This window comes from Hylobates moloch, unplaced genomic scaffold, assembly GCF_009828535.3.
Source record: "Hylobates moloch isolate HMO894 unplaced genomic scaffold, HMol_V3 SCAFFOLD_24, whole genome shotgun sequence".
Taxonomy (NCBI): Eukaryota; Metazoa; Chordata; class Mammalia; order Primates; family Hylobatidae; genus Hylobates; species Hylobates moloch.
The window spans coordinates 213,579-238,658 of NW_026652299.1; the positions used below are offsets into that span (position 1 = coordinate 213,579).

Below are 25,080 nucleotides of genomic sequence, written 5' to 3' on the forward strand. Positions count from 1 at the left end.
GCTCGTACTGCCCTGAGTCCTATCCATGAATACTGGATGAGCCGGCAGAAACGTGTTTAACAATGAGGTGGGTCTGAAACTTTCAAGCGATTCTTTCTCCCTGTTTGCTTTTGAAAGAAAGTCTAAACCATCACAGTTATTTTTAAGTGGAAACGACTTTAGACTTTCTTTACAGTTGCAAATCATTGAATCATTTTAAAATGGATTTTCATTAAATTGACTGTAAGAGGTTGAAGAGCCTCTGCTGAGATGATTTTCCAGCCAAAGAAATGATTTTCTCCTTCTTCCGTGTCTCACGTTGAAGAGCTGGTGCAGAGGATTCCTGCAGACCCGGGAGGGGTACATGGGGCCAGTTAGGAGGGTCCTAGGGTTCACCTGAATGGTTCTAAAGCCCTCGCAGCGCCACACCGACCCGTCAGAGCTGGTGGGGGACGGCGGGCACGGTCAGGTGCGCAGGCCTGTGCCTGTGTAACGAAACACCGGGAGGAAATCCATCCACCTGGCATGGTGGTGAGGCCCGCGGCCAGTCAGAGAAATTCTGAGAAAATAAAAGGTCAGTAGGCGACCGCTGCCCTGGGCAGGGTCTTGGCTCGGTGCTGCCTGCCCCCGTGGGTTCTGAAGAAGGCGGGTTCATTGGAAAAGCTCGGAAATCTCTGCTCCTTAGATTGTAGGGGATCTCGTCGGTGTGGCTGTCTCAGACTGTGAGGACTCAGGCCCCTCTGCTGGGTTGGGGAGACCCCAAGACTGGCCACCCAGGGGGCTGGTGTCATGGCTCAGTGTGGGGTCAACAAGCCAGGTCCGTGTCCCTCCCCTGTGAGGGGCTGACACCGCCATGGGGGCCGTGGAGGGTGGAAGGGGACACACCCGCTGCCTTTACCCCCAGCTCTCCTCTGAGGGCAGGGTTTCCACAGAGCCAGTGTGAGCCAGGGAATGACGTGTCCCAACAAGAAGCTCAGGTTTGGACGACTGGTGCCTGGAACTGAGGTCCTTAGCGTCTCAGCACAGCTGCCAGCCTCCGCGGCACCTGTGGGTCCATCCCACGTCCTCCACCAAGAATGACCTGACTGAACAGCCGCCACGACTCGTACGGCCCCCGCTGACGGTGTGAGTGGGGTCCCGGGCAGCCTCCTCAGCGTGTTTGTGGTCCTGACCTAGAACAACTGCATGCTGGCTCCAGGGTCCCACGCTGGGGGTTCCTGCTCGGAAACTCAGCCCTGAGAGCCACTTCCAAGACCACCCACCAGGCATCTCGTCCATGGATGAGGATCACAGCCAGGGCAAGTAGCAACACCAGGACCCACAGTCGGGCCACACCCTGCCCCCCCACGCACCGCCCCCCACCACCAAGATGCCTCCCCTTCAGCCCCACGGGGGCCAGTCTAGGACCAGAAGCAGGGAAATGTCGCACCCAGGAGGGGCTCTTCACATCCGGACGAGGTCTCGTCACAACCTTCAGCACCTCCGGGTGTGTGTGAAATAGGCGGATTGTCTGGGCTCCGACGTGTGGGAAGTGAGTTCCCTTCCACGTGCACATGAGGCAGCCCCCTTTGCTGTGAGGAATGCATTTTTCTGGGAACTTTGCTGCAATGTGTTCTGGCTGGCGTAGAAATAATTCCGCACATCGCCGCCGTCCGGTCCTTCCTGGGCCCTGTGCCATTCTCATTCCCAGTCCTGACTCCCACACGGCTGCTGATAAAGAGCTGCTGTGTTGAGCGGGACGGCCTTGGCTGCAGCTGGTCCGGGTCATGGCCGAGCCCAGTGGGGCCCCTCCTGCCTGCAGCCCTGTGGCTGGAGAGCTCGCCGTCCTCACGCAAACAGTCCAGACCACAGCGGTGGCACATCATGAGAATGACAGATGGGGGATGAGCGGGTGCCAGGGGTTTTAAATAAGACGGCCGCGTTTTGCCAGACATCTCCCCCACGGGGCTGGAACAGGTGACGCCGAAATGGGCAGGAAGTGTGGACCGCGACCTCGGGAGCCGAAAGGTCGTGCCACAGTCACTGCCAGGGAGAGCCCCTCACCTTCCCGAGCTCTGCCGGCTGAAAGCCTGGCACTAAACAGCTTAATATATCTCGCTAATGACAGGTGGTGGTTTTCTGCTGTGTGAGTGATGAGAAGATTACCCAAGACAGAAAGGCTAATTTTTGCCTCCGTGCCTTCATTTAGTGAGTCAGGATCTAGTGTGTTTGGAGGAATAAGAAAGTGTCTGTCTTATCTAGTTTTTGGCCTCCCTGAGTTTGGCTCTGGAGAAGGGAATCCAAGGAAATGGGATAGAAAGATGGGGTGGGGGGATGGGGAAGGACCAGCTCGCCGCTTCCGGGACTCTCTGGAAGGTGCCCCGAGTACCTCAGGCCCTAGCCGTGGAACCTGTAAACGTCACCTTCTTTGGAAGAGGGGTCTTTGGAGATGTGATTAAATTAAAGACTTCGAGATGAGGACTTTCCCTGGGCCCGAAATGCAATCCCCTGTCCTTATAAGAGGGAGGTGGAGGGAGATTAAATGCAGAGGAGGAGGCCGAGGGCAGGGGTTGCAGGGATGTGGTCACAAGCCAGGAGCTGCTGGAGCCCCCGAGCTGGGAGAGGCAGGAAGGATCCTCCGCGGAGTCTCCACAGGGAGCTCGGCCCCACCCACACCTCAGCCTTGCATTTCTTGTCCCCAGGACGAGGGGCGGGGAACAGATCCCCATGGCTTAAAGTGCCCCTGTCTGTGGTTATTTATTACAGCGGAGCCTCGTGGCTGGACCTCTGTGTCCCGGCGTTCAGAACACCAGGAGCCCTTCACGAGGCTCCTGTGGGGCCGTGGGTGGACGGAGGGTGGCCGGGCCGTCTGGTCCGCATGCCTCACCCTGGCCAGTGACCTCAGACAGGTCCTTGGTGTCTCCCCGATTCAGTGTTCCCATCTGTAAAATGGGTGGAAAAACACCTGCCCCATAGAGCCTGGTATTAGATGAGTCGCGATACAGAAAGCTCTGAGGATAGAGCCTGGCATGTGGAAAGTCCTGTCTGCTTACTGCTCTCAATAATATACTGGATAATACCTACCGGTAAATGAAGGGAAAAGTGCCACATCAACCTGGCTTCAGTGTGGACCCGCTGCTGGACCCCGGTGGGTCCTATAGCCGCAGCTACTTGGGAGGCTGAGGCGGGAGGTTCGCTTGAGCCCGGGAGGTTGAGGATGCAGTGAGCTATGAAAGAAAAGACGGCCAGGGAGATGGTGCTGGAAGACACAGGCTAGGGTGGTCCAGGCCAGGGCAGCGAGTGCAGAGGCAGGAGCAGCAGCCCCAGCAGGACCCTCCCATCCAAGCATCAGGAAGGCTGGCGTGGCCGACCCCAACCATCATGCAGTCGGGAGACAGGAATGGGTGCACTGGGGGCGTCTGTTCCGGGGCAGCGAGGACCCCTGGCGTGGCCGACTCCAACCATCATGCAGACGGGAGACAGGAGTGGGTGCACTGGGGGCGTCTGTTCCGGGGCAGCGAGGACCCCTGGAGGGCAGAGCAGGAGCAGCAGCATGTTCGGGGAGCCTGGGGTGGCCGGGGCTGGAGACGTCGCCTGACACTTGCGTGTGGTGAATGACACGCATCAGTGGGGTCCTGTGGGAGGAGGGTCCTGGCGTGGAGGGTCCCGTGGGAGGAGGGTCCCGGCGTGGAGGGTCCCGTGGGAGGAGGGTCCCGGTGTGGAGGGTCCCGTGGGAGGAGGGTCCCGGCTGAGGTGATCCAGCAGCCGCACTGTGTGGCCTGGGCTGGGGATGGTGTTCTTGGTAAGCCCAGTGTGGTCAGGAGGCTGCCTGCCTGTTTCCAGGAGGGTGAGCAGGAGGCCTCAGGCACAGAGGAGCATCTGTGAGGGGCGCGTGCATCTGGCTGAGTGGGCGCCTGGCGGTGAGTGCAGGCTTCCTGGCTCTTACGGCCTCTCAGGCACCGGGTCTTTTTCTGCCTGTCTGGCAGGGTTTGGGAGGTGGTGGTTTTCCATATGGTTGGTGTTTGGCCCACCCCTCTTTGGGCCTCAGTTTCCCATCTGTGCCCAGGGTTCCGCCTGGTGGTTTGCTGTTGGTCTCCGCCACTGACCCGGCATCCGTTCCATCAGCCTCGTCGGGCTGTCCCTGCTTTGTGGAACATGCTGACCCGAGGAAGGCATCTGGCTCCCCCATCAGACTGGACGCCCCTTTCCCTGCTCGGCCGCCGGCCCGGCTGGGTAGCAGCGGGAGCAAGGAAGGACAGTGGCTCTTTGCTGACCCCCTGAGCTGCCTCCTCTGCAATGCTTCTTGGAAAAACCCCGGGGCACACCCCACTCCCCATCCACCTGGAAAGGGTGGGAGTTGGGGGCCCTGTACGGGGATACTTTGCCTGCCCCGTCTGTTCTCCCATGTGTCCAGTGGAGAGAACGCGGCCCAGGCCCCCACCTCTCAGACCCCGTCCAGGGACGTCCCGTGGCCCACAGAGCCGTCTCCTTCCTGGACAGAGCAACCCTCACGCCTGCACACGTGGCCCTGGGTCGGGGCCACGGTGCTCCTGGGTCACTGCCTGCACTGGCCGCTTCCGTGACTGTAGAGCAGGGTGTCCCGAAGGTTTTGCAAATCAATTCACTGAAACTGCTTAGCACAGCGCTCGGTGCAGAGTGAGAGCCACATAACTGTTGGCTTCTAGTCCCTCATAGGCGTTGGTAATAAGCTGCCAGTTTCCTCTATTTTTAACCAAAGCAAACGTTTTCTGTTTTCCCACAAACTGAAGAGCGTTGAAATGTTTGTTAGCAGCAACAGTGGGAACCGTTCTATGAGGAAGTGACATGTGGTCCTAACAGCGGTTGGAGGGACCAGCTCTGGGAAGGCCTCGCGCCTCGGCTGACCAGACCCTCGACCGTGCTGGGATCACGCGCGCTGCAGGATGGGGCACCCGGCGTGGTGACCCTCCCGCTGAAGCCACAGTTGTTAAGCAGCCCTGGATTTGGGAGAAACAACGGATCCTCTTGGAGCCAGGACCTCTCCAGGGATGGGTCGTGGTGCCAGACCTCGGCCCGCAGGCCCAGCCTTCCTGAGAGGGGCCCAGATCCGGGAGGAAACACGGACGTTGGGAACAGCAGGAGCCGCTGTGTGGTTTTTGGAGGGCCCTGAAGAACAGAGCACAGGCCTGAGTCAGACCCCTGGTTCCCGTCCAAGCCGTGCCATGTTCTAGCCGTGCGATTCTGCAGACGCCCCTGTCTCCTTCCAGACCTCGGTTTCCTTGTCTTTAAAATGGGGGCAGCCGTGAGGACGTGTCGCCCGGCCCAAGGATGCACGTGTGGTGTTTGTCACCCTTTCTCTGGCTCCTTGGTGAACAGCAGCGCCTTCTCTCGATCATTCTGTGTCATTTCCTAAGTGTCATGAGCCTCAGCATTGATGGCCTGACCGGATTTGGAGGAAACAGGTCGTAATTTCGCAGCCTTTCCCAGCTGGGGCTAAATCACCGTGTCCATCTGCCCTGCCTTCGTGTGGCCGGGGATCCTATATTCCCCTCCTTGGCTGCTGGAACAAATCACCACAAACATAGTGTCTTCAGACAACACAAGTGCCCTCTTCCCAGCCCAGAGCGCAGGGGTCTAAAAGGACGTGCAGGCTGAGCTCCCCGGGGAGGCTGAGGGAGGAGCCGTGTCCTGGCCCTTCCAGCTCCTGGAGGTGCCTGGGGCCCTTCCTCCACCCTGAGAGCCGGCCGCCCAGCGTCTGCTGCAGTCAGGTCTCCCTCGGCCCCTCTTGCAGGGACACTGTGGTCTCCCCTTCCCCAGAGCCTCAGTCACATCTGCACTGTGCCTCCCGCCACGCCAGGCAGCAGTCACAGGTCCTGGGGTTCAGATGCGGACAACTTTGGGGGACCGTTATTCTGCCAGCCACGAAAGGCCCGGGAGAGGTCAGCTCAGTCATTCTCACTTTAGTATGAATAATCACAATTAGTACACCTCCTGTGTTGTTTTTCAGAGCTGAGGGAAGTCCTTCTAAGGGAGGGGGTTTGGGTGTGGCCAGCTCTGGTGGGAGGGAGAGAAGGATGCACGGTGTGGGGGGCTGCAGGCAGCTCCTGGGAACTGGTGCTGAGCAGACCCTGGAAGGTGCGGGCATCACAGCTGCTCATTGCCCCCCTGGGGGCTGCCTTCCTGTGCCTGCCTTTCTGGTGTCCTTTGAGGCCCAGGGAGACCGTCCCGGAGGTGTGACATTTGTGCGGCCTTCCTTAGGCTCTGCCCCCACGAGAGCCTCTTCCTGGGCTCGGCCGCCAGGATTTCACCCGGTTCTGCCGAGTCCCCCTCTTCATGCCCTCAATGGGACGCTGACCTCAGAGCTGCGGCCTGGGTCTGTTTCCTCAGCTGGGCTTTTACAAGGGCGACAAGCCCCGTCGGGAATTTTGAAGTCAGCCTTTAAAACTTTTCACTGCTGCCCAGGACTGAGGCTGGGTGTGGCCAGGTGCAGCTTGATCTGGCCTCACAGGCAGTGGTCGGGGGTCCCAGGCCCTGACCACTCCCTGTATCGGGGGTGGCGGGCCGAGGGCAGGGCCGGCGTGGCAGGACCCGGACTCCTCCTGAACCCCGGTCTTCTGGGGCCTCAGGCTGTGGGCGTCTCCCGTGTCTGACGCAGGCGGCTTTGCTGAGAAGGTTCTTGGGGAGGAGGAGCTGCCGCATGGGGTCTGCGGCCCTCGGCACCGTCAGGGCATCCCCGGGCCCAGTGTCTGCCCTCAGCATGTGGCTCCTTCGTGCACAGTTCAGTAAGTGACTTAGGAAGCACAGAAAGGCAGGTGTTGAAAATCTGCCCTGTCCTTCCTGCGCTGAGGCTATCCTTCTGGCAGTCATGTGGAAGGTTTGGGACGGACAGCCCGGCCCAGGCCCTCCCTCTGTGGCCCAGCAAGCTCCCGTCCCTGCCGTTTCTCCGAGATGAGTCCCGAGAAGCCGAAGCCCACAGCGCTGCATGTCTCACGGGGACCTCGGCACCCCCTTTCCAGGAGCCCCCACACCAGCACCCCTCTCAGCTGCATTGCAACGCTGCGGCTAGGCAGACAGGGTGGGGCTAGGCAGGGAATGGGCCACAGTCATGCCAGGAATGGGCCACGGGCCACTTGCTTCTCGGAAGTTCCCTGTGTGTTGAAAATGAGAGAAATGTCACATCACGTTAGCCCAGGCTGCGGCATTTTCAAACTGTTTACACTGAGCCTAGGCTGCGGCATTTTCAAACTGTTTACACTGAGCATGCTGGCGTCTTCTGCCCCCACGGTCCAGGGTATCCGGCGCCTTCTCAAATGCCAGACACACGTGGACTGCCGATCTGTGAGCTCAACCCTGCAGCCCAGTGGAGCCCGTGACGTGAGTGTGGGCTGCGGTAACCGGACCTACGTCCACGTGAGGGGCTGCGGGTGTGAGTCTCAGGACAGACGCACCTCCCCCAGCCGCCGGGCAGGGGAAGTTCTGTTCCGCCCTGCACATAGTCGGCTTGTTTGTTTTAATAATTTCCTTCTTCGAATGTGATGTTTTGTTTATCGTCACGTAAAAAGCAAAACCAGACCCCCTCCCTGAGCCCTGCCCAGGAGGTCCTGGGTAGCTGACCCTACCTTGAGTGGCATCCCCGCCTCCTCCCGCTCGGGTGGGGCCAGAGCACTGGAGTTGCTGGAGCAGCCGGTCAGCTCAGCTTGCTGCTGGGAGGGACACTCTGTCTGGCCTAGGTTGCATGGAGGGTCAGTGGCGGATGGGGCTGCCCACCTGTCCCACTCGCTGGTAATCTCCTGGCAGGCTGACCATGCTGGTGAGGGCTTCTGGGCCTGGATCCAGGGCTCCCAGCATGCTTTGGACTGACCATTCCTGTTCCAGGAAACATTCGGGCGACTGCCCCGTCTCCCCCAGCCACGGCATGCTCTGCTGCTCGGCCAACCCCGTGGGATCTGATAACATCTTTCCACATTTCAAACCCTGACTTCTGGAAAAGGAGACCATGCCTGTCACCTGCCCTCCTCGCCTGGCACACCTTCTGTCCGGGCGCCCAGGAAGGAGAGGCTGCCAGGTGACCGCTTCGGCCGAGTTCGTCCCCTTCCGTGCAGAGGGTTCAGTACTTTTCCCAAGCCTTTTTCCCGGGGGCTGAATTAGCAGCATCCCCTCCTGATACCTGTGCAGAAGGGAGGCTGAGCGGCTCCTGGCCGAGGTGAGAGGCTGAGCGGCTCCTGGCCGAGGTGAGAGGCTGAGCGGCTCCTGGCCGAGGTGAGAGGCTGAGCGGCTCCTGGCCGAGGTGAGAGCTGGCCTGCTGGTCTCCGCGGAGGACGCCCCTCTCCTCTCAACCTTGCAGGTGCGGGGAGAGAAACCCCAGTCTTCCCAGGCTGCCCAGCACTGCTGGCTTCTGGCAACCCTTAAGGTGTCCCTTGCAGCCCCTGTGAGCCACCTGGCTCTGAGAAGCCTGTGTGGCGAGGCCAGGGGATTGAAGCCACAGATGCCTCCTGCTGTCACCAGTAGATCCGATCTTCTCAGGCGTTTATTGGCTGCAAAAACATCCCCCCTTCCCCTCGCGCTCACCTGGGGACCCCCGGGATCATCTTGCTCCCACTTCTTACTCTGCAGAAAGGGAAACTGAGGCCTAGGGCCACCCAGCGAGCACTCCTTCTGCTCCCCTCATGGGTCAGGGGACGTCTCACCCAGGGCACAGCAGAGCACTTGATGGTGATGATGATGATGATGATAAGGATGGTTGACGGTCGGAGTTCATGTGGAGGTGAGGCGGGGTGCCCTGGAATCTGGGGTCCTAGTGGCTGTCGGGCTCATCTGAATGTGTGGCCAGAGGGCAGAAGACTCCAGAAGCATTTCAGAGCCTCTTCCAGGAGTGGGACATGGACAGAAAGCGTGTCATCACCACGTCTCTGAACTTCCTGGACTGTTTTAGGAAAAGGGGCATCCAGAAGCCAGGGACAGCCTGCAGGTGGCCTGTGAGGCAGATTGGCTTGGCCTGGATGTCAAAGCTGTGAGGATCCCAGAGCAGGCTGCCTCGGGGCTGGGAATAGAGCTGCTTATTCTGTGAACAGCCAGAGTCATTGGAAAGCCCCAGGCATGAACTGCAGGGATCAGGAACTGTGCTAGAACCAGATTGGCCTCGAGGCAGGGCCTGGTCCCTTCTCAGTGCAGCAGGTCTTGGAGCCACCTGGATTCCACGTGCATGAACTGCTCAGAGGAGCAGGCAGGGGAAGGAGAGAGGGACAAAGGCCAAATTGTTGGCAGATAGGAAAGCTCACATTTTAGCATCACACACGTTGTCACTGTACCTCAGGTGATAATAGCTCAGGATGCATTCACAGCAACAGTGGTGGAGATGATGGTGATGACGGTGCTGACGGTGATAAGGATGATAATGATGGTGGTGATGGAGGTGATGGTGATGGTGCTGATGATAACGATGGTAAAAATGATGACGGTTATGATGGTGGTGATGACATGGTGGAAGTGGTGATGATAGTGGTGATGGAGGTGATGGCGATGGTGAGGATGATGGTAGTAATGATGGTGATGATGGTGGAGGTGATACTGAGGGTGATAGTGATGATAGCCATGGCAGAGGTAATGGTGATAGTGATGATGATGGTGATGATGATGATAAGGATGATGATGGTGGAGGTGACAATGGTGGCAATGGTGATGGTAATGAAGATGGTGATGATAATGATGGTGATGATGGTGATGATGGTGATGATGATGATGATGGTGATGATGGAGATGATGGTGATGATGGTGATAATGATGATGATGGTGGTGATGGTGATGATGGTGTGATGATGATAAGGATGATGATGATGATGGAGGTGATGACCATGGTGGTGATGATGGTGATGATGATGATGATGGTGATGATGGTGATGATGGTGATGATGGTGGAGGTGATACTGAGGGTGATAGTGATGATAGGCAGAGGCAATGGTGATAGTGATGATGATGATGGTGATGATGGTGATGATGGTGATGATGGTGATAATGATGATGATAAGGATGATGGTGATGGTGGTGATGATGATGAAGATGGTGATGATGATGATAAGGATGATGATGATGATGGAGGTGATGGTGATGATGGAGATGATGGTGATGATGGAGATGATGGTGATAATGATGGTGATGGTGGTGATGGTAATGAAGATGGTGATGATAATGAAGATGGTGATGATGATGATAAGGATGATGGTGATGATGGAGGTGATGGTGGCAGAGGTGACTGATAGAAATGGAAGGAATGAGGTGGCAAGAGCTCAAGGCTGCAGACAGATCTAGACTTCTCTGGACAATTCTTTGACTGAGTCCTCATTCATTCATTTGTTGATGAAACACCTGTTCGGAAGCAAGCCCTTGGACGGGCATGTGATCCAGAAAACTGAACACTCTTGCCCTGGGGCCCTCCCCCCTTGAGTCCAGCGAACAATGCCACCCATTGTGGCCCGGGCCAAGCACTCCTTAGGGAAGAACCACATTCTGCCTCAGGCTCCAGGAAAGCCCCACAGAGGGGCTGAGACAGACCATGGCAGGGCTGGCAGGGGGCACGTGCGAAGGCAGCGGGCAGGGGGCTGTGGGCTTGAGTCTGGCTTCCTGAGCACGTCCTCCCTGAGCAGGGGGCGGGGGTGAGGTAGAGGAGGGGCAGGTGCTGGAGAGCTGACTCATATTCTAGAGGGAACTGGTGAGGTTTCTCCACTGATTCGAAGAGCCCCAAGTGGGGCCAGGGCTTACGGGCTGGGGTGAGCTTCAGGGGTGAATTGTCCTGAAGGGGTGGTTTATTGGAAGCTGCTTTCTTCCTTGCCCCTGCGGCTGCTCCCTCCCTGCTTCCTCCTGCTGGGGGCACCTGGGTCTGGCCCCTTCCCTGGGGCTTCCAGCCCAGCTGTGGCAGGAAGTGGCCCGAGGTCCTCGGGAGCAGAGCCCAGAGTAGAATTCACTGCCCGCTGCCCTCTGCCTGGGAGCAGAACAGAGGGTCAGGTGGGAGCTGCCAGATGGGATGTGCTTTAATGACCGGATTTGTGCAGGTGACTCAAGACAGCAAGTCATTCGTCTTCTGCATGAGCTTTGAGTCTCTTTGCAGTGAGGAAATCAGACTCTGCCTTTTCAGGGCCACTAAATGCGCTTTCCCAGCCCCTCTGCAAGGCTGTGCCAGGGAAAGATCTATGGAGCCAGGTCTTAATCCCCTTCTCACCAAGAGGCCTCCGACAGCGCTGTTCTGTGGGGGTTGTGTGTGTGTGTGTGTGCGCACTCAAGTGAGTGTGCATATATGTGAGTGCACACGTGTGCATTTGTGAGTGTGTGAGTGTATGGATGCATGTGTGCATGAATGTGTGTACGCACATGTATCTGTGCACGTGTGTGTGCACACGTGTTAATGTGCATCCACTGTGAGTGCCCGTGTGTGTGTGAGTGTGCAGGTGTGTGTGTGTGCATGTTTGTGTGTGCATGTGCACACGTGTTAATGTGTGTGTGCATGTTTGTGTGTGCATGTGCACACGTGTTAATGTGCATCTGTGTGTGTGCATGTGTGTGCATACTGTAGTGGGTGATCAGAACTAAACCAGCCAGCATCCAGGCCCAGCCCCATGCTGACGCTCAGTGGACATCGCCTGGCCTGCCCCTCCCTGGGCCTCCATTTCCCCAGAGGCCCCCTGAGCTCTGGCGGGCCTGGAAAGCTCTGCGTGGACGGCCCATTGTACTTCATCTGCTACTGAGACGTCCACATCACCACGCGGTGAGCTCCTGCAGTGCCCTGCATGTGCCCGTCCCGCGACAGCTCTGGGAGGCAGCTGCTCTTTTTCTCCCTCTGGGGTTTGGAACCCGGGCTGGCGAGGGTCAGTGGCAGCAGCAAGATGAACACCCAGACCTGGAGATATGCTGTCTGTGGGTCTGGGGATGAGGATCTGACAAATGCCCTTCTGCAGGCTTTGTGTGTACAGGGCAAGGGGCGTCCGCAGGATGGAACGATTCCAGAGGGTCTTCCTGGAGGTGGTGGCCAGGACAGTCCTGACTGAGGAAGCAGAAGGAGGAGGGTGGGAAAGGAGGGCAGGCGGGGCCGTGGGCCGGAGAGACAGCGCTGTTCAGTGCACTGGGGGCAGGGCCGGTGAGCTGGGGGAGGGGGTGGACTCGGCCCCCTCCATCCTGGCCGGGGGGCGGGACAGACAGCGGGCAGACACCAGAGGCCTCAGAAGGCCCCATTCTCAGAGCTGCACTGCTCACCACTAGCCAGGTGTGCCCATTAGATTTAAGATAAAATCAGATTTAAAACTCAGCTTCTGGAGGCTCTCGTCACATTTCGAGTGTCCCACAGCCACGTGTGGCCAGTGGCTGCCGAGTTGGACAGTGCAGAAAGTCATGTCCATCACAGAGGAAGCACCGATGGACAGGCCAGGCTGGGGGTGAGGTGACCCCAGGTGCCCACACCAAGGGGCAGGCTCAGAGGGACGTGGAGTGGCTGTGTGTCCAGGGGACCTGGCCGGGGCGAAAACAGCTGTCCCCCAAGACAGTACCTACAAGAAACCTGTGCCACTGGGAGACCTGTGCCACCTGGGAGACCTGTGCCATCTGGGAGACCTTGCTAACTGGGAGACCTGTGCCACCTCTTCAGTGGATATTCCGGGAGCTCACAGTTTCCTAACGGCTTTATCGGGCACCCAGTGGTGCAGGGCTTTGCCCCAGGGGCCTACAGTGAATTCTGACTGCCCAACTAATGAGTGGCTGAGGATTTTCTAAAGAAAATAATAATAATAATAATTATTATTATTATTATTTGGAGACAGAGTCTCACTGTGTCATCCAGGCTGGATTGCAGTGGTCACTGCAGCCTTGGCCTCCTGGGCTTAAGTGATCCTCCCATCTCAGCCTCCGGCGTAGCTGGGGCCACAGCTGTGTGCCACCACACCCAGCTAAGTTTTTTATTTTTCATAGAGCCGGCATCTGACTATGTTGCCCAGGCTGGTCTTGAACCCCTGGACTCATGCTGGGCCGTTCTGGGGAGTCACTGTGCAGACGTAAGGCTCGAAGTTTACAGAAAAGAAAGCTTGCCTCCGTCTGGAGTTCCCTTTTTCCAGCTAAAAGTTACTAAAATCTGGTAGAACTAGTGTTGTGTGGAATGAGTTTTGCTCAAAGCCAGCCCTTCCCAGTTGAAAACAATGATGGCTTTTTAACCTCAAAAATATCCAACACTCCAGAATTTACCACCCCTGGAACTGCGGGCTGACGGCAGCGGACCATTTGGTTTGACCTTCAGTGTTTTAGAGAAATGAAATCCATTTGCCAGCACTTAAAAACTGGGGGATTCCACAAGGTCTAGACTCTTTCTCTTGAACCTCAGGATCCCGGCCTGTCTGGGCCTCAGCTCTGCAGGGCGACCCTGGCGGGCAGCACATTCAGTTTGCCGCTCCACCTGCCATTGCCCTACCCCGCACCCCGACCCTCCTTTGCTGCTGGTTTCAAAAGTGCACAGAGACGGCGACAGCCACAGACCCAGTGGGGTCATGAAGCAACTGTGACCTGCAGGCACCAGCCCACCATCCGCATTTTATTTTTAATTAGCTCCTGGAATCCTCATCTGGCCTCGCGCCTACCCAAGGCCCTGTCAAGAAGAATGTTATGTGGGATCATGGAAAGTGGTCTGTTCCCAGAGTTTCTAGCAGCCGAGACTAGTTCTTAAAAAGGCCGTGGGTGGTACACATCTTTCACCCCCAGCAAGAAACGTTCAGGGAACACGGAGAATTGTGGCCACAGCTTTGTGAGAACAGCGTGGGAGGACGGGAGCCACGCGCTGGTGTGTAATTGACGGCCTGTGACCCAGACGTGGTCCCCCCGAAGGGACATGGACATGCCACACAGGACCTATGCCCCGCCCCGCTGTTCGTGCGGCAATGATGTCGGCCCGCGGCAGGGCCAGGATGCTCCCAGGAGTCGGGCTGACCTCCACTGCGTATATGGAAGGAAGGACCTGGCCGGGGAAGCCGAGGGCTGGGAAGGTGACCGGGGCGGCGTCTGGAGTCTGCATTGCTGGAGTGTTGGAGCCCAGACGGAACGCTGTCTGCGCTGAGTGGGAGGTGTGGGCTGCAGGGCGCGCGAGCTGGGGATTCCTGCCAGCTCTGTTTCCAGCACCTGGAAAGGTCACCAGCGTTTGATTCTGGTAAATTCTTCCTGGGTTGGGGGCTGAGTTCCCTCCCTGGGCCTGGCCTGGGAAGATGCCCTGGGACAGGCTGTCCCTCCAGTGGAGGCAGGGGCCGGCCTTGGTGGGGGAAGCATGGCAGGGGCCGGCCTTGGTGGGGGAAGCACGCTTACACGCTTACACGCTCACACGCTCACACGCTTACACCCTTACGCTCAGACATGACCTTGACAACTCGTCCACATTTCCACCATGACCACATCGGTCAAGCACTTGCGTGGACCGGCACTGCCCAGGGCCCTGCGGCTAGGGAGCCCTTCCTCTGGAGTGTTGGCCTGAGATACAGGAACCCTGTGGTGTTTACAGAATGGCACTGACCTTTCATAAACAGCCCCACCTGTGGCCTCATGTCCCTTGGCCAGGGTGGAGGGACAGGGCGGTGCCCGCGTTGCCCTTCTTGGGCTCTTACTGTGGGAGGCGTCGACCGCAGAGCCAAGGGGTCCTGGAGGCCGTGGGGGAGACTTGGAAACCAGGGGGTGGGCGGTGCCAGGGTGCACACAGCAAACCGGGGCTGAGCCAGGCCTGGGACACTGAGCCCAGCCTCTCCCCCGCGGTGTGACTGTGGGTCTCAGGGTGGACGTGCCGGGGCCCCCAGCCAGTGCAGGAGAGGCCTTTGAGCTGCTTACCTGAGAAGGGGCCACTGGGAGCTGGGATCCCCGGCCTCCGTCGCACAGGCCTGCACTGCTCTGCGGGCCCGTCTGCCGCTGGGTCCCCAGGGTCCTGAAGGCTCAGGGTGGCCCTGAGGAGGCTGGAGCTTCACCGCTTTTTTCATATGAGGAACCTGCAGCACGGCGTTTGCATCGCTGTAGGGGAGGCGCACGCAGTCTCGGGTCACGGCAGTAGGTTGAAGGGCGGCCTGTGAATCTGAGTAAGACCCAAGTAAGAGTCCACCTGGGGCCGACTGGACCCAAGTCTGTGGGTGGGCGCGTGAGTGTCCTGAGGCATTTGGTGAGGGAGCGCGCCCTGAGACTGCCTCTGCTGACCTTGTTTCCTGATTAAAAACTGGTGTCGCGCTCCCTGGGTGCTGGGCCGGCCGCCGCCCTGCTCACCCTCACGGACAGCCACGGGCCGCCTCAACACCCCCAGCCTGCGTCCTGCTGTGCTCTGGAGCCTCTGCCCTGGTTCTCCCAGGGGCCAGGCAGGGCTGGGCAGTGGTCAGGGGCCCAGCTCCAGGCTTGGTCTCAGGTGTCCTGGCTCCCCCAGCCCCAGCCTCCCACCAAGTGCAGAGCAGAGCCCCTGGCACTGGGACAGGAACGGGGAGTTCATGGAGGCCAGGTGGCTCTTTCGACCGGGGCTGTTCACATGGAGAGTGGACCTCCTGCCCCCGGCCTGGGCCCTCTCTCTCCCCAAGGCCAGGACAGTGCTCGCGCGTACTAAGCGTGCTCGCTCTGCTGCACGAATTAATGAATGAGTCAACAAGCAAATGGACGGGACCCAGGAGCCCTGGGCTGAGCCACTGACGCTGGGGCCCCTAAGGAAGTCACCCCCTCTCTGGCCTCCGTGTGCCCATCCGTAAGTGGGTGAGCATGTGACCTCCAGGTCTCCCTCATCACAGGAGAGCCCCGTGGATTTCAGGCCTCAGTGACAGCAGCAAGGGAGTCCCACTGAGCAGCAGGTGGCCGAGCGGCAGCCAGGTCCCATGGGGAGCCAGCACCCCTGAGAGCAGCTAACGGGGTCCCTGTTCCCCTCAGGGCATCTGCCTGCCCCTCAACTTAGGGACACCTAGACCCAGGCCTCGTGCTGCTGGGAGGGCCCCTGACAGCCCCGACGTCCGCTGGGTCCTGGAGAAGCCAGGCTGGGAGGTGGGTGGACCTGGTGCTGGGCCGCCCAGGCGTTCTTTACCCACCCTGCTCCTCTGAGCTTTAGGGGCGGGCTCAGAGCATCCTGTCCTGGGGCACCCAGGCAGCATTAAACCCCCAAAGTCGGTGTCCACCAGCCCCTCACTTTCCATGCAGAGAAACGGGAACAGCGAGGGGGCAGCTGCCGACCAGCGTCCACTGCAGACGAGGTGGCTGGCGGCGGCTGGTGGCCCAGTTGGGGCTTTGTGTCGGGTGTCACAGGTGGAGCACCTGATGTTCCAGCAGCGTTTGCCTCTGCTCACTGGGCTGGGGGGTTTGCAGGGGGCAGAGGCTCATCTTTGCTGCAGCATCTGGGAAGGTTTGTAGAGTTTGCCTTTGAGCCAGGGCTTGAAAATGACTTGCATTTGAAGCTTCAACCAACAGATCTCAAAAGTGCTGGGCACGGGAACATGCTGTGTACACACAGAATGAATTCCACAGTCGGTGCAGGGCTGGAAACCATGTGTCCAACCGCCTGTCTGCGGGCCTTGTCAGAGCCTTTATGACGCAAGTGTGGACAGCAAAGACCTAGGAGGGGGCCCGGGAGGACCCGTTGGGAGGGGACCCGGGAGGAACTGTTGGGAGGGGCCCGGGAGGAACTACTGCTCAAACTCCAGACTTCTCTGACTGGTGACTTCTTGAGTGCTGAGAAGTTGAAGCCGGGCCTTCTGTAAGACACACATTAGGAAATGCTGACAGCCATCTGGAGATGCGAAGGGAAGGTCGTTCCAGGAGGGTGGAACAGCGTGCACAAAGACAGGAGTGTGGAGGGCCAGGAGACATGTGGGAAGCAGTGGACAGCCGTGACCCCAGCTCGAGAGACGAGAAGCGGCTTAGCGGGAACTGAGGCCGACCGGCGGGTCCTGCAGGCCAGGGTTCCCTGCTGGGCGGGAAGGAGGGAGGCATTGGAAAATGGGTCAGGTCGCCTCTCCTAGGCTTCAGAAAGAGGATCCACGGGCAGCCTCCCTCACGTCCCTTCCAGGGAAGGCTCCTCCAGGGAGCTGGCGGGCAGCTGAGGGCAGGTGTGAGGGGCAGCTAGTCCAACCTGACCCTGGCCTCCAGGCCCACACCTGGAGAAGTCCGTCTTGTTCGTTGAGGGGGCTCCTCTGGCACCAGGGCCTGCCCCCTCCCCATGTGTGTGCCCTCGTGACCCACACTCTGCCTGAATCTCTGGGCTCCAGACAAGAGCAGCTTCTCTGGAGAATCCATTTGGCTGGTGGCGTGGACCTGGGGTGGGCTGTAAATATTTAATAACCAGCTCCCCAGGCAGAAGCAGCCTGATTTGCAGAGTTTGCCCGTTTCCGTGGTGTGAAAACTGCCCCCCGGGCTGATTTTGAGTCACCAGCGTGGAGTTGGGAGCACCCGTGGATTCACTGCTCGAGGGGACTTTCACCCTCGGCTGGAAGAGACGGAAACCCCTAAACAGGAAGGGATGAGACCTAGTGCCTGTTGCTTCCGAGATGAACCTATTTAACTGTAGGTTGATATCATTTAATTGTAATGATGATTGTGTTTCTTGAGTTAGCGAAACCCTTGGAAAGGGAACAGTCGGCTCTGGAGAGCCGGGCCCAGCACGTCCCGCCTGCCTGCGGCCCCTGGAGGGTTTCTCAGTGACAAACCGTTTCTGTTTCTGTCTTGTTTTCTCAGACAAACGAGGGAGCAGGAGACGCCCCCTGACTTTTTTTATTTCTCTGACTACGAGAGGCACAACGCGGAGATTGCCGCCTTCCACCTGGACAGGTGAGCCCTTCCTTCCTCCCTCCATCCGTGCTCCCGTGTGCTCAGAGCCACCGGTGCGCTGGGCCGTCCTGCGCTGGACACAGCAGGACGTCATCGTCACCTTCATCACCGTCAGGCAGCGCCGGTGCCTGCTCTCCCCCCACCCCGAGTGCTGCCATGACCAGGGCCCTCTGTGTCGTCGTAGCCCACACAACACGCGGTAGGGAGAGCCTTTCATATCCCCCTCTTACAGATGAGAAACTGAGGCACTGTGAGCGGCGATTTGCCCAGGTTCCCAGGTTCCCACGCTCCTAACCATGCCTCTGTCACCGAGGGAGAGGGTGCCTGCCCTTGGGGCACCTTAATCTGGATGGACCCCTCCTGCACCCCCATAGTTCGGGCAGACGGGAGGCACAGAAGCTGCTGTGCGGTCGGTAATAGAGGAAAAGGAAAGAGGGAAGGAGGCAGGGAGGGAAGGGGGAGCATTAAGTGCCGCGAATCTTAACACAGAGACTCACGGGGCACAGACTTCCCTGGGAGACCAAAGCAGCTTCCTAAGGAGGAGGAAGCGAAGTTCGCGATAAGGGGCCCTGGGAGGCCCTGCAGTCGCCTGTCTCCAGAGGGGCCGCCCCAGCCCAGCAGAAAGTGAACCCGTTGTGAGGGTCAGCTTGGCCCTGCTGCTGGGAAAGTGGGGGGTCCGTGTTCAGTGCCCTCCAGGGGCAGTTCACGGGCCTGGCCCTGGGTCCAGAGGGGCCCAGTGGATTGAAGGACCTTGCCCTGGTGCAGTGGAGGGAGGAGGCGCCACCCTCAGCCCCCTAGAGCCTCCCTGCCTGCCCTGCAGGGCCCTGACACGTCCCAGCCCGGGGTGCGGCCCCAGGGCCGGCAGCATTGGCGTTGCCCTGGGCTAGTTGGAATGCAGAGTCCTGGGCTCCACCCAGACCTGGGACAGAATCCGCATTTTAACAAGATCCCTAGTGACGCAGGCGTACATTGGAGTTTAAAGGGCTTTTTTAAGATCAAAGTCTTCTGTGGTGACCTATAGAAATTGCCAGAAGCCAGATTTTCCACCATTTCTAGAACAGCCTGAACCCAAAAAAGGGCTTTTCGATGAAAAGAAAGCCAGGGAGGGTCATTCGGAAACAGACCCCTCGTGTCTACCTGTTTATAAAACAGGACACAGAGCCCGGCACCCAGGCGAGCCGTCTGACAGGTGGAGGGGCGGGTGCTCCACGCGGAGGCGTGGTTGGGCCTTGGGTCCCCGGTCGGCCCCGGCAGATGGCCCACATCCCTCCACACCTGGTCACCTCACGTCACAGGACAATCACCATGTCCTCCGTCAGCAAGAAAAGCTCTCGCCCTGCATTCTCCATTTAATTAAGCGAGTGGGAGCCTACGGTGTGGTTCAGGAAGAGTTCCATTAAAAGTGGTTCCTTTAATTTAATTTTGTTTTAAATTTAGCCCTGGAACGAGGGCAGGCTTTAGCTATGCAGGCAGTTGGTGCTGTGTGCCCATCAGCGAGGCGTGGCCAGCCCCAGTCCCTCAGGGGCCTCTCCCGCCCCCATCACCGCGGGGCCAGGCAGAGCCACAGGACCCAGGGCTGGGTTTATTCGGAGGCAGCGAGACAGAGGCCCGCTCAGCCCCACAGAGCACAGACCCTCCCCTGCCTGTTTCTTGCCAGGATCCTGGACTTCCGCCGGGTTCCTCCCGTGGCTGGCAGGATGGTCAACATGACCAAGGAGATCCGGGACGTCACGCGGGACAAGAAGCTCTGGAGGACCTTCTTCATCTCTCCAGGTAGCCTGGCACGGGGGCCCGCATTCATCTCCCCAGGTAGCCTGGCACGGGGGCCCACATTCATCTCCCCAGGTAGCCTGGCACGGGGGCCCGCATTCACCTCCCCAGGTAGCCTGGCACGGGGGCCCGCACTGATCCCACAGTGACGGGGCTTGAGTACCCCTAACAAAAAGAAACCACGTGCAGTGCCGTTCCCAAAACCCACCTCCCACGTAGGGGTGCCCTGTGCCCCCTTCCACACCCAGAGTGCCGACCCACAGTGCCATTCCCAACCCACCTCCCATGTAGGGTGCCCTGTGCCCCCTTCCACACCGGGGTGCCAACCCACAGTGCCATTCCCAACCCACCTCCCATGTAGGGTGCCCTGTGCCCCCTTCCACACCCGGAGTGCCAACCCACAGACAGCTTCAAGGTGCCACCGTCAGCGTTTAACCGATGTCCTACCGTGCACAGAGAGGCTGTTTCTTCCATCTGTTTCTTTATTTTAACTGGTGAAGCGATTCACTTTTGAGAGGTCCCAGCCTCTCCAGGAAGCCTTCTCCAGGTGGCCCAGCCAGCAGACCTCCGTGGGACCCCCCCACCCAGATTCAAACACACCCAGCAGGACCCCCGTTGTATAGCAACAGGGTGGGCGGCCTCCCCCGCCTCAGCGAAGTGGCTGGACTGTGAACAGGGCTGCCCTGGTCCCCGGTCCCTGGTGCCCTTGAGGGGATACAGGATGGCCTGAACGTTAGGCGGGAATACATGTCTCTGTTGGTGCTGAGGTTTATAAAACCTTCAAGACTCTACGTGATAAGTACAGTGCACACATAAACACATGATTTTCTACTTAATTATCTACCCAGGTTGCTTTAAACCTGACATTTGGGCTGGGCATGGTGGCTCACGCCTGTAATCTCAGCATTTTGGGAAGCCAAGGCGGGAGGATCACTTGATTTCAGGAGTTTGAGACCAGACTGGGCAACGTGGTGAGACCCCTGTCTACAGAAAATAAAAAAATTAGCCAGCCATAGTGGTGCTTATCTGTGGTCCCAGCTGCTCAGGAGGCTGAGGCAGGAGGATTGCTTGAGTCCAGGAGGCTGCAGTGAGTGGGGAATCGCATCACTGCACTCCAGCCTGGGCAACAGAGTGAGACCCTGTCTCAAAAAAAAAAAAAAAGAAAAGAAAAGAAACTGGTATTTGTGGCTCTGCGGAGGGCTCAGTCCTCCTCTCCCTTGCGCCAGGCCCCTGCTGCACAGGCTGTTCCCATTTCCGCTGCTCACCTGGCTGAGCTCTGGGGATGCTCTCCTACCTGTCCTGGACCCGGTCCCCTATGTTTCCATCTTGAAGGTCAAGAGTGGTCCCAGCGATGGTGGGCACCGCAGAATGAAGGGACCCGGTGGTCACCCCAGGAAACCCTGCAGAGCAAGGACCCCACTGGGGAGGGGCCCTCCAGATTGGAGGCTCTCGCTGTAGGGGGCCTCAGCCGCTCTCCTGGCCCGTCTGTTTAATTCATGCAGATAAAATCCAGTTAGGGCCCCTGATTAGCTGCGTCTTCAGATTTGCTGGCACATAAAACCTTGACCTGAAAGCTCATTTCCTGCAGATGTTTCAGATCGATGTACAGACTCTGCGCTTTCTCCTAACCGCGTTCATGAATTTGTCAGAACCAGGTCCCCGAATCCATGATTTAATTAAGCTCCGTTCCGTCAGCCAGGGCTCACCGAGATCCTCATTTGCTCTCTTCCTCTCAAGCCCATTAATAAGAGAAAAATAGGACAGAAAGCTCCACAGAGGCAGGAAGAAGGGCTCCCTTCCCTGGCCCACTGGTGCCTGGCCCTACACACCGGGAATCGGGGCAGAACCTGAGCGTGGGGGTCTTTGAGGGCTCCCCGGTCAGCTGTGCCTGAGCCAGGCACACCTCCAGTGATGGGGAACGCATTGGCTCACAAACAATTCAGTCCCTGTTTGGATGGCTTGAGCTGTCCATCTTTTTTAAGGGGCTGAAACTCACCTGCCCACACTGGGAGTCTAGGGCTTCCTAAGCACGCCTGAGCTCTGGCTGCTGTCAGCCCTTGGGTCGACCCTGAACGCACCGTCCAGCCACCGCCTCCCGCCCCACCATCCACAGGACTGACCGCCCTGCAGCCTGCCATGCACACCCTGGTGCCCACGGAGGCTGGGCTTCGCCCCGGTGATGCCTGGATGCCCGGCTGCTTCTTATCCACGTCTTTTTACAATTTTTATTGCAACTTTTACGGTGATGTATTTCAAAGGTTCCAAAGACGGACATTCCCCATCCTCAGGTGCCAGCGCCCCATGCAGCGACTGCGGGAATTCCTCCAGCTTAGACTCGATTCTCTGCATTGCAGACCAGGCTCTCGGTTCAGGACCAATTGAAAGAGAAGGTCACAGGGTCACGCAGGGAGGGGTCAAAGACGCCCACTCATGCTGAGAACATGCCCTGCCTGGCTCTGCTCCGAGCAGCATCTCCGGAACTCCCCATTTCGCTGTAAAATGAGCCTGTGGGGGCAAGTTCTTTCCTCCCCGTTTCTAAGGTCTTACTGAGTGGCCGGGCCCAGTGGCTCACGCCTGCAGTCCCAGCACTGGGAGGATCACTTGAGCCCAGGAGTTCAAGATCAGCCTGGACAACATAGCGAGACTCCATCTCTACAAAAAATGAAAAATTAGCCAGGTCTGATGGCGTGCACCTGTGAGTCCGGCAACTCAGGAGGCTGAGGCAGGAGGATGGCTTGAGCCCAGGAGGTCAAAGCTGCAGTGAGCTATGATCACGCACCACTGCTCTCCAGCCTGGGTGACAGAGTGAGACCCCGTCTCAAAAAAAAAAAGACTGAGTTGATTATTAGTCCAAGCAGGTGAATTAAGTCACCTCTACGTCCCATGTTGGCTGACACTTGGAATCCCCAGGTAGGTCCTCAGCAGGCCAGGGACGGTGGTCACTGGAGCGCCCCGAGCTCTGCGCTGCAAGGCGGCCATCGACCACCTTTGGTGACATTGCTGGAATCCCTTCTCACGTCTCCCTGGAGCCAGCACTTTGATTAAGCGCCCTGGCAGCTTCCCTGGCCACTCCTGGTTTTCCAGGGCAGCGCAAGTTTCTCCCCTGAAATCCCAGACTTCCTCGGCCGCCAGAGGCCCCAGCAGTTCCACCTGCCTGCCCGGACAGGCGAGTCCTCAAATCTCCCAGAGCAGCCGGGCCCAGCATTGCCAGGTGCCCCTGAACGCAGCCCCGGAACCCCACTGCTGCCGCTCCGGCCGCTCTGCCCCGTCAGCTCGATTTCTTCCAGGAGCCTCTGTGGGCGCTTGACTTTCTCTAGAGCAGCAGGGGTGCAGGAGCCTGGATTCCTCTCCTAGAGAACAAAGTCTGTTCAGATTCGTCTGCTCCACTTTGCTTTGCATGTGTCTCCTGACCACGGATGCCAGGTGACCTCAGAGGCCCTGCTGGAGCCCAGGGCACATCAGAGGGCTGAGCCCACTGCAGACACCCCCTCGGCCTCCCATGGCCTGAATGACCCTCCTGTAGGGTCGATCAGAAAAAGGAAAAACCTACCAGCCCGGAGCAAAGTGAGGGGCAAGAGGCGGCCAGGGCCGGTGCTCGGGGAAGGTGGGCTCTGGGAGGGGGAGGCAGAGGCTGAGCCCAGGCAGCCCCCTGCACCACGTAGGGATTGTGGAGCTCAGGTTCAGAGAAGGCAATTGGGACCCCAGCACCGCACAGCTGTGTAGGGGCCGGGCCACAGTCAGAGCCCACATCTTCTAAGCCCCAAAAGCTCACAGAACACACCCCCCACTTCTTATGCAAGTTTCCGTCTGCACGTTGCAAACATCCCAGAGGTGCACAGGTCGTCTGTGCACAGCTTTGCGTTTCCGCAGGGTGAGCACCCCCAGGACCAGGCCGAGGTCCCCAGCAGCTCCGGAAGCCACTTAGCCCAACACAGCCTGGACAGAAGGGCTTTGCTGTCATCCACTTCACCTTTTTTCCTGCCACGGTGGCCTGGGCTGGGCAGGGCGGTCCTCAGGACTCTCCAGTGCTGTGTCCAGCTTAAATACACATTGAAGGAGACATGTTTCCAGCTATGGACCCACTTCAGGCAGCCAGAGCCGCTGCCCTAAACAACAGTGTCCGCCAGGCCCACAGCTGTCCAGGGTGGCAGATGGCAGACGTCCACCTTGCAAAACTCTCCTCCTGCCGGGTCAGCCCTGACACAGTCAGAGAAAGCAATGATCAGAGACACGCGAGCCGCAGGGTGAAGGAGCCGTCTTGGTCCTTGCCAGGAGCCACACTCTTGCCTGTCTGCGCTCTCCGGGAGGCCAACTGTGACCATTTCCGGGTGACTGGAGGAGGCAGGATCTCTCCTGGCTTTCTCCTTGCTGTTTGTGTCTTTTCTTATTACTAAAATGGAAAAGGACTCACGCTCCTTCCTCCCAGAAAGCCCCTCCCCCAAGTGCAGGGCAGCCTTCGTTACCTTGACAGCTGCCTTCCTGCGGCTTCCTTGTGTAATTCCCAGCCCGTGATGCGGGCGTTGCTGGCGGCCCCGCTTCCCGGGCGAGGGGCTGGGCACAGAGCAGCTCCTAACCCCGCTCGGGAGGCCCCTTTAATACCCGATTTGGATCTGCAAAGAGGAAAGGCTGTTTCTCTTTTAACACGACACCATCTGAAACCGGCTTAGGCAAGGACGGGAGGCTGTTACAGCAGACGAATTTTAAGCCTCCAGCCAATGAGCACTCGGATGAAGATTTTCCTCCTGAAACAGAGTGGGCTGCCTCATCCGACTGTGGGCTGCCGATTAATCTGTATCAACACGAGACAGGACTGCAGCCGGTCTTTCCTTGATCGTTCTTACAATAATGACCCAGCGTTGGCACTGGGGTGAGGGGGCGCGGGAAGGAGGGGGCAGGCAGGTGATCGGGGCCTTGGAGCCAGACCAGCCGGGACCTGCCGGGTGCGTGGGGTGTGGTGGGGGCCAGGTCGGCCTGGCACCCACCCCATTTCCTCTCCGAACCTCAGCTTGTTCATCTGAGAAAGGGCAGCCCGGACCGGCCGCCCTCCTGTTCACTCCGCTGGGAAGCGCCCTTCAGAACCTGCCTTCTGATCCCACGGGGAGCCTGCCCTGCAGCCTGGAGACTCAGGAACACCTGGAGAGACCCTTGGAATCACTCAGCCTGGCTGCGTGGGTCAAGGAGGGGCCCCTTTGGCTGAGACGTCAGCCGTGTGCTCAGATAGCAGAAATGCTGTGACTGAGGGGGCTGTGCGTGAGGTTCGGGGCTCTGGCCCCAACAAAATCACGTTCTCACCAGTTCTGCAGCCCCAGGCTTTCCAGAGTTTCTCCACGAACAAATAAAGCAGAAAAACTGGATTTAATCAGCAAATAAATACAGGAATAGCGCCATCAGCCGGGCTTCCAGCATCAGAGCTGTGAACCCCCACTGCTAGCAGGCCTGGACAGCTCTTGCATTTTTCTAGTTATTCTTTCTTTATTAAGGTATAATTCATGTACCACAAAATTTACCATTTAAAAGCGTACAGTTCCGTGGTTTTTAGTATGTTCACGATGGTGTGCAACCATCACCACTGTCTAAATCCAGAAC

At 58.5% G+C, this 25,080-nt stretch overlaps 1 protein-coding gene across 1 annotated transcript in view; it reads left to right on the plus strand.

The window, feature by feature from the left end:
- FAM20C (FAM20C golgi associated secretory pathway kinase) overlaps nt 1-25,080 on the plus strand; it is a 61,371-nt gene that overhangs the window by 30,585 nt on the left and 5,706 nt on the right. The window contains exons 4-5 of the mRNA XM_032145640.2: nt 17,632-17,724; nt 19,382-19,497. Of these exons, the coding sequence (XP_032001531.1) occupies nt 17,632-17,724; nt 19,382-19,497 (209 nt within the window). The remainder of the gene's footprint in view (nt 1-17,631; nt 17,725-19,381; nt 19,498-25,080) is intronic.